At 35.7% G+C, this 9,856-nt stretch overlaps 1 protein-coding gene across 1 annotated transcript in view; it reads left to right on the top strand.

Annotated features, from left to right (window-relative positions):
• The window catches only part of SH2D4B (SH2 domain containing 4B), a 65,127-nt gene that overhangs the window by 34,576 nt on the left and 20,695 nt on the right, over positions 1 to 9,856 (top strand). Inside the window, 1 exon segment of the mRNA XM_009073797.1 lies at positions 795 to 970. Within this exon segment, the coding sequence (XP_009072045.1) occupies positions 795 to 970 (176 nt within the window).

Genomic DNA, 9,856 nt, shown 5'->3' with positions numbered 1-9,856 from the left:
ATGTGTGTCTATGAATTCTCATTTTCTTCCCTCACTCTTTGTTGTATCTTCAGATTTTTCAATGGATATTAGTCATATCTGCTCACATGAGTTAATGGAATTTAGCAATAACTATTGCATTCACTCTGGGCTTCATCACTTGATATCAACAAAACCAATCACTACTTCAAGTAACAGTAAGATAAGCTGAAAGGAGGACTCAGTTGCATATCGTCGTACTTGCAACTGATATAATACACTTTCATCCTTATTTGGGTAGATGGATGGATTTTCCACATATTTTACCTGTTTTGCCTCCTACTAGCTAAAATCCATGGAACATAGTAGAAAGACTAAGGGAGGCTGTCAAGTAGAGAATTCACAAGGGACCTAAGAGTTTAAGCAAAACATTCCATCTCTTGTGCTCAGTGGTTTGGAGACACAATGTATTATAGCTGAGTCTGATTTAGGATTTCTTGCCAGTAAAAAGGAGTATGTATACTCTAAGAAAAAAATAAAATTTCCTTGTCAATATTTACAATGGAATAAAAATGAGGTAGAAAAGGAAATCTGAGTGAAATATCCATTTCATCTTTTATGGTAAATTATTTCTCAATTTAAGTTCTGTTCTTAGGAAAATGTTTAAAGTGCCACCGCAAATGTAAAAATCATAATATTTTGGTTTCCATCAAAACCCCCCGAAATAACGTTAACAAATTTAAAACCCATAAAAGTGGTTCAGTGAGCTATACTGAGCAGCAGTTATACTGACCATTTGGCATCTGCATGTTTTCTAAGTGTAAACCCAAGAGCAGTATTTGTCCCTTGTTTTTATGCACCTGATTCTCTGTCTTTGAATGCAGTAACATGTGGGAGCGTCCGTCGCGTCCCTTCTCCCGAGATGTCATCATTCGCTGGTTCAAGGAAGAGCAGATCCCTCGGCGTGCTGGGTTTGAGAAGAACACCAACAGGATTGCTCAATGGTTTCATGGTAATACACTGCTGCTTCATTTCTTGTATAACAGAGGTGTGAGCATATGCTCAGGAAATAAATCTTGCCAGATTTTATCCCAAAAAGGAAAGTCAACTGACATTGTGAAGCTAAGTGCCTGTTAAAACAAGATTTTTGCATCTTTCCTATTATTAGCATATTATTTTCCTGTTTTCCTTTTTGGGATTAAGTAGACTAATTTGGGAATCATATCACCAAAGTCTTTTTTCAGGACTATTTTGACCAAAAATATATCTGCTGTAAAATAGCAAGCCAAGCAGGAGTACTGAGCCCAGCATAGGGTGAGAAGAACTCCAAAATAAACTGGCAAATACTTCAGTGATATGGTATGTGGATGACTGACATTCAAGTTTTTGCTTTACCTGATTTGCCAGTAGGACTTGAACTTATATTCATATTATCCCTGTTGTATTTTATGAATTGGCGTGGCATTTTTTATTTCTTGCTTTCTTTTGCAAACAAAAATGAATTATTTTTTTCCTCAAAAATAATTGTGAGTGTATGATTTTAGGCAGTTTTCCTGAAATGGGAAAAAGAATTCTTACACAGATCTATAATATGCTGTCATATCTGCTGGATTTCCTAGCACATCTGAGAGTTTTGCTCTTTTTAGCATTTACTATGCAGCTCAATCTTTCATAACAAATTCACAGGTAAGACATCTTATTTTCATAGGTATTAGCAATGATCTTTATATTCATTATTCTTAAGCATCAAAAAAAGAGTTCTGGCTTAATAGTTGACATAATTGAGGACTGGAAAGATGTTAAAATTAAATCCCAACTTTTTCATTGCTGCTTTTGGTGAGTCTGATATTTCTTTTTTCAAAGCACTAAGTTTACCCTGATCTGATTCATGATTCTCTAAGCATAAGTTGAAGATGTGTGGGTGTTTTAAACTGAACCAGGCAAGGAAGATTTCTGAACAAGTTTAGTGTTTCATATATTTCAGATTTCTTTCTATGATGCACCAATCCTTATGTGTAAAAAGACATCAGCAAGCTGCTCTTTTCACTGGTTTAATTAGTCAAAACCACTGAAGTCAGTCATGTATAGCTTGTAAATGCTACCTACTTCCATTTCTAATGAACAGTGATACAAACAGAGTTGTTTGTTTTCTTGCAAAAGACATTTGGTGTGGTTGCTTTCTGAGAGACAAACTGATTAAAATTTTATTTGTGGAGATTTTTCAAAAGTACTTTCAACCATGATCTTTCTGTGTGGTGCAATGGTAAATGTTTTCACTGCATGTGAGAAATTCACATCCATATAATTTGCCGTGAGTAGTTATGAACATAATTCATGCCTTAAGTTAAGAAGGCATCTGGGCTTGAGCTAGTGCCAGTGCAGCCTTTCTACTACTACTACTTTTGGATTAGTCTGTTAATCACTGCAAGAACTGAGGAATTCATGATCTTTCTTTAGTTTCTCGGTTCATGCTGTTCACATCTTAAGAAACTGTGACTAGCCACTGACATTTATAGAAGTGAGAAAAGTACCTCATTTGTCCTCTTCCCACTCAAGTAGCCTAACAAAGATAATTAAGGTAAACTCCCAGCACAAAGCTTAGTGGTTTTCTATGCAGGAATCCACATTAGTGCTGCTTTGGTACCTATTTGCTGGGTCACTTGTTTTAGCTTCTGCAGCTTCAGTCAGATCCATCGTAACCTCAATGACCAACTCAGCAGCCTTATGAGTCTTCTGCAGGGCTGGAAGCAAAACATCAAGTTGTTGCAGGTGCAGTAGTCAGTGTTTGGTAGTGTTATATAGTGTCTGTGCTACATTTTGTAATGTAACAAACTTTGAGGAAAAACAACCAAAAAACTTGCAGCAAAATATTGGAAAATATTAACATGCTTTGTTTCTTTTCCCAGAAAGCAGCCAAAACCCTCTTCATTGCATTGGCCTCCAATTTGGGGGTGGGGAGGGAGGTGGAAAGGGGAAGGCAAGCAAAAATATTTTGATCCAGACAAAAAGAATTTATCTAGTCTTTATTTACTTCTTATCAGAATAAAGACTATTATTTCTACTGTATAGACCTATTTTGGATCTTCTGTGTGTTGTTATTTTGTATTATATTCAGTGAGCCTGGACATTATACATGTTGATTTTTTTTTTATGATTTCTGTATATGAAAAAAATACAGCAGAATCTATCTGAATTGTGTAAGAAATTGGCAATCCATTCTGCAAAGCCCAGAATTAGGGCTGATAACTTGCACCAATGGGGCAATAATATAAGCATTGGCATAGGTGGTTGTTTCTGTGGAAAGAACTGCTACCTAGTGTTCAATGTTGTCTAGTGCTATGATGACAGGTTCTTAAAAACTCAAACATCTCAAAACAGGTATAATCAGGTCCTTTACATCCTTAAACAACTTCTGTATTTTCTTATATCCCAGTTTTGGGCCATAAAAGGGGAGTTTAATATTCTGCCTCACATTAAGGGCTTTTTGAATGTAATGTGCTAAGAGATCTCTTACAGCAGTACTGACAAAGTAGATATTATTTTATTACAGAATTACATGTTTTTTCCAGGGGTCAGTAGACCTTGGCTAACCTGCTTTGACTGTCATCTTGTTCAGCTTTTTAGCTAAAGTTAAGCATTAACTTATTCACTGCCTTCAAATTGTACTATGCACATAGAATATATTCTGGTTATACAGAGATCAAGAAGAGAGATGTGTTTAGCTAAAATAATGAAGTACAAATAATGGAAAAATGTCTTCATCCTCATATATTTGGCTTATTTTCCACTTTGACTCATCAAACAGATCTGGATTCTGTTTTAAAATGTCCATCATCTGGGGCATTTTCATGGCATGTGAAACAGGGTAACATATGGAGTGCCTAATGTACCTGAAGTTTTCCTTTGTCTTCATTTGAAGAGTCACTAAAAAATGTTTTATTGAAGTGGAGTGGTAAAATCTGTAGTAAACAAAAGTCTTTCAAATCTGAACATTTCCTTCTTTATTCACAAAAAGTTACTTCTAAAATGAAGATCAGCTTCAACTTCATCTCTTTGTTGCAATTATCATCAGTTGTCTGAACTGCAACAGATGTTTTTAGCTCATATACTGTTTAATTGGTTAAAACAATTGATGTTAAATATCCAAACTGTAATGTACAGCTGAATTATGGATGTAAATTCATTTTTGCTATGTTTGAATGATAGATCCCTGCCAGAAACTAAGTTATTTACCCATTCTAGAAAGATTTTTTTTAAGTATGTAAAGAAAAAAATTATTTAAAAATACCTATTTTATATGGGTTTTATCACTTAAAACCATCTTTAATCCTGTCATAAATCATGAAATTATATGATCTTTACTTCATTTGGATTGGGAAGCAATGAACATTTTTTTAAGGTAACTTATGCTCACTTTGTGGCCACAGTGCAATGCTTAGTTCTCAAAGTGCTAAAAGAAAGAACCAGAGTAAGCAATTAAGGTATCACTGAGACTGTCTTGGGTTATAAGTTAATCAGTGTCTATAGCTTTTGTACAAAACAGCTGTTTCTCTTGTATTATTTACTGGTTGCCTTAGATTTGAGTGAAAAGAATTATGCCTTTGATTTTTTGACTATGAGAACTAAGAAATTGATTGAAATTTAATTAAAAGTAAATTATCATCAGTTTGATAAGCAGAAAGTTAATTGTATTTTGATTTATTACCTGCTAATTGATGAATATGGGCAGAAGAATTGAACCTACAAGAGCATCCTAATGTGGTATCAAGTTGTATGAAATGTCTTTGTTGATCTGAATTCAGAGCATCCTTTACCCAGATCTCAGATGCTGGTACACTTTGAAAGCAGGGAAGAAAGTTGGTGTTTAGGATGGGAGGTCTGCCTCTCAAAAGGCTGGAAAAGGAGATATGCTCCTTGTTTTAGCCAAGTGTAGCTTTGAGCTGGAATTTTCTTTTCAAACCTCTGTGTGACACATGCCAAGTAAAGGCAAAGTTACCAGCCTTCCCAAAAGTTTGGAGAGTTTTCCAAACTTTGTCACAGAGAATAGTGAATTGTATTTTCAGTTTACTGCAGGCATAAGACACTTGGAATGGAATTCCATAGGGCAACAAAACTACAGGCCCCTCCATCCTATAAATATTTAACAAAAGGTTGCTGGTAGCTGAAACAGGTAGTATTTCTATTTCTTTGCTCTTTCATTTGTCCTTTAACCTTTCTCTTGTGCTTGAAATTTGTTCGAGCATTTTTTCCATTCCAGCTAGTTTGTCAGCTGTTACTCTTGATGTTTTTGATATTTTTAACTTCAGATGTTAGACTTTTTACTCTCATATATTTTGTTCTGCGTTCAGTTATTTTCCATTCAGAACATAGGAGTGTTGCTCTTTGCAGAGGGTGTTGACCTTGAAATATTTCCCCAACTTTAGCTGAGAGCAGTATTTTATGACTGTTGTTATTTATCCACAGTGTAACAGGGATCTCTCAGATGTGTAGTGAATATAATACAGAATTTATTCATTGTCAGCCTGTGAGGTGTCTGGATGCATGTTTGCTAAGCATCTGCTGTAGCACTATCAGATCTCCACTTGCCTTCAGGTTGAAATGAGAGTTCAGAGGCTGATATCACAGGTCTGGAAACATGTTGCCCTAAAGGCTGTGTCTTTAAAATGCAATTGCAGTAGCATGAATCCTCTTGTGGAGAAATATTTTATCCCTGAAAGTCAGAGTGGCAGTGCAGCTACTGGTTTAGGGAGTGGGAGCTGTGAAGAAGCTGATCAGAGCAGGTTGAAGGATGGATTGAAAAATGCTGAAAGAAGAAGCTGAGTAATCTTTGAAGTAAGGGGAGCCAGGGAAGGCAATTTTAAGTTTCACAGGAACATGTTACAGATGTTTACAAGGTGTAATTTCAGATGGCTAATATTGTTTTTTGGAAGAAACTTGTTTTCAAGAGGAAAATCTATCACAGCTACATAGTGACAATGGTGCTGCAAATTAGGTGCTCATAGTAAAGCAGTCAAGACATAATATTTCTGAAAGTCTACTAATTATGAGTCCTTGAACAGGAGCAGCAGAACTAGATATATTCATATAGCTGAACTGTGGGAAATAGATCGAATCAAATATAGCTTGGATTGTAGTATTTTCTAAGGGACTGTCAGTGGTTTTGTTTAAAAAGCATCTAACAGTGAATAAAGTTTGCTGCTTTGAGCATAAAAATATGCTTTTTCTTCTGCTCTTGAAGAAGTATCTTCTAGTTGTTCAATAAATGCTTGGTAGGAAGATATAAAACAAGTGTTGCAAATCCAGAAGAAGCACAGTCTTTGTGATATTAATGATTCATTTTCTAATTCACTGCATTATCATTATCTAACTTTTACTTGTATTTGAGGAAGTGCACAGATAGATTCTTTGCTTAAGTAACTGACCCCCAGGGGTCTGGGATTTTTTTACTTCTGGAATTGTTGATAGGTACGTTGTAAGAAAAAAAAAAAGATACTAAATTGTGTTAAAAATCTCCTGAATTCACTGAGACCTTATCGCTGTCTTCCATATGACTCGAAGGGATGCATACAAAAAATAGCTATGTGCAAAGCTTTGTATCTAAAATGTTTTGTGCCTGGGAAACATCTGGAATGGAATCTAAGAATTCCTGGATCAAATGATAAAACCTGCTAAAATAAAAATTGTGAATGACCTGTTATCTTGTACACATTTGCAGGACAGCTCTGGGTCTCTAATCTATGCAAGTAAATGAAGAAGTGTGAGATGTAAGAAGAGTTACAGAATATCAAAATTTACTTTGAATCATTGTCTGAGAAAATTTCTTTTTAAAAAAAGATGACTTTCAAGATGATAGATTTGGGAGAGTCTTAGTATAAAGTCTTACCCTTTCTCAAAAAGGTAGATTTCCTTGTTCTCTACCAGCCTGTTCTCAAGGAGAGAGGGCTGACACAGTTGTGATCAGCAGTTCAAATATCTGTAGACTTTGTGGCTTGTGACTGCTGTAGGAATACACTCAGGTCAGCATGGGCTGCTAATTATTTCCACGAGGTTTATTTCGTGTAAAACAAATAATGCCACAGTCAATTTAGTGTCAATCACCATCCCTAACCTCACCATCACTTATCTGTGTGGCTTTCTCAAAAAACCTTGTTAGGAATGAGTGTTACCTTTGCTGGGAATCTTGGCAGGAAGAACAGATATGGAACAAGTTTGGACACCAAATTATACTCTCATCCCATAACCCTACATTAGAAAATAGGCCTGAGTGGGATGGCATGCACTGCAGTCACCTCTGCTGTCCTCTTTCTGGGGTTAAACAGAGCACATTAGTTTCCAAGGCTGCTTAGTCCTGTGCTTTTCATCACTGTTGAATTCAGCCACAGAATGATAATATTGATATCACAAAGGTGACAAAGGATGTATGAGAGGTCTCTGTTGTATTATATAAAGGGATTGCTCAACACTCAGTGAGGCTGGAAAATCTGTGTCTTTCATTTGAAGGAGTGAGGATAGGCTAGCTCTGGTTTTGTACCATTGCCTTTAAACAGTAACAATACTGTAATTTTACTTTACTTTGAAATAATTATAATTTTTATAACCCACACATAGATATTTTATTGGGGCACTATATATGAACCAGTCTGTCCTTACAGTTTTATATATATTCTCTGTATGGGTAGATTTAAACATAGTTATTAGAGCTGTTATTATAGTCAGGATTGTCTGTTTACTTGCTGTGAGATGGAACATTATGGGTTTTTTTATTCCCTGAACATATTCTTATCAAACATCTACTGGATGTTCTTATAGTATTTTTCAAAGATGACACAGTATTTGGAGTTAGGTGTTTAGATCCTGCAGTGGATTCTGGTACTTGATTATGGATGTCCCAAGTCAAGTCAGTCCCATAACATGAAAAAACCCAAATGCTTCCTCATCTTTAAATCAGCTCTCACCTTCTTCCTTAAGAAATAAGAGATGGTTTACTGTTTTCTGTGAAATAAGATGATCCTTCACATACTAAGTCATTCCACTTAGGACATAATGATTGTTTCAACCTGTCAGTTCTTTTGAAGGCTTTAGAATTGTTTTTCTCATGCCATTAGAGTTCCAAAGTGTCTACACAGACAGGTTATTAGCAAACAAAATAAATGTTTTAGACTCATGGCTCCCCTCAGAAGGGAGCAAAATATCAAAGTGAGGTAATGTGAGCTGTAACAGGCTGCAAGGAGAAAGGAAGCACAAAAGAACAGCAGGGAAATTGTAGAAAGAGGCAATTGAATAATTAATGTAAATAGACTAATTGCTAATGTGAAATGAGCTTTCTTATTCTTTTACAATGCATTCTCCTCCTTGACTGTTTTTTAACTGGAAGCAAGATTCTGAAGATTAGGCATGTTCTAAAGATAAAAGACTGCAGTTTTTCTGAGCAGGTAATGCAGACACTAAAAGTGATAGATAATAAAGAACATGTGACCACAAGTGGAAACAAGATTCATGTGTTAATGGTTTCATGGACACAAACAGGTCAGAGGTAGAGCCCATACAGTGCAGTGCTAGGTAAAAACAATAATTAAAAAAAAGTCCTTTCAAGTCTATGTCAGATAATTCTTCGAATCTGTGAAGAATATGCAGCAGCTTTTTCATAGAGTTTACTTTCAGATGATTTTTTTTTAGTAATGTCTTAAGGAAAAAATACCAAAAATCAAATTGCTTTACACTCTGAAGACTTCTTGCCCTCTTTGTTTAAAACACTTTTAAGATTTTCATCTCTATTTGCTATTATTAGAGCAGGCCATAGTGGGCAATTATGATTTTGTTTAGTAAGTCATTGTGGTAGTTTACTGTATTTACCTGCAATTTTACATTACAGTTCTGTCTCTGTTTTGAACTGGACTGTGTGTGAGTACATTTCTCTGTTACTGCAGCTCCTTCAGGCTTCATTTCTCACGTTACATAAAACAGAAAAGAGATTTGGAATAGGAGTACATTTCTCTGTTACTGCAGCTCCTTTCTCACATTACATAAAACAGAAAAGAGAGGTGTTTTGGAATAGAAAGCTCTGCTGTTACTCTTTGGAAATGAAGAATCATTTATAAAAACCATATGATATATAAACATGAGTTATTTGGAAGAAATCATATGTAAATGACATAAAACTGACAGAATAGGGAATTTTACACAAAATAAGGAGTATTACATACAGCTAAAAAGCCCAGACATCTACAAAGGTTGTTTATGCTGACTGGAAGAAATTATGATGACTGTTTATGATGACCAAAGTGCATGCAGAAGGCCACATTCATCTGTCCAGCAGCCTGAATCTGAGCTGTGGTACTCTTTGACATATATTGTAGCCCAGTCCTTACCTGCTGGGTCATACTTTCTCCTTTCAATGGCAATTGTGTATGTGTTGGTTAGTTTATCCATGAACAAGGCACACATAGATGTCATCACTACCAGCACAAGACATTCAGCTCATACTGCCTATCTTTAAATGCTGTATCTGGATGTTTCCTGATCACTCCCTCTAGCATACCACAGGTGTCATGTGTAGAACCTTGTTAGTCTTGGATGAATTGCTGATATTCTGCTTATCATTAGTCCCTATCTGTTTATCAGCCATGCCTCCAGCTCTTGTTCCTTTGCCTGCACACTTTCAAGAGCATGCTTTCTGTTTTACAGGACTCTGTATATATTTTCTATGGTTTACAATAGATTAAGTTATATTTATTATCTCATCTGCAGTAATTTTTGTTAAGAGCACAGCAAATACTTGCAGATCCATGGTCAGTAAATTTCTCACCTTACTGGTCCTTCTGTCTTGCTATGCAAAGTATTGAAACTGCAGTCCTATTGATCTAGCCTCAAAGGAAAAGATTAGAAGTTATTAGTTTGA

Source organism: Acanthisitta chloris, unplaced genomic scaffold (assembly GCF_000695815.1).
Source record: "Acanthisitta chloris isolate BGI_N310 unplaced genomic scaffold, ASM69581v1 scaffold924, whole genome shotgun sequence".
In the NCBI taxonomy this organism is placed as follows: Eukaryota; Metazoa; Chordata; class Aves; order Passeriformes; family Acanthisittidae; genus Acanthisitta; species Acanthisitta chloris.
This window is presented reverse-complemented; position numbering and strand designations above follow the sequence as displayed.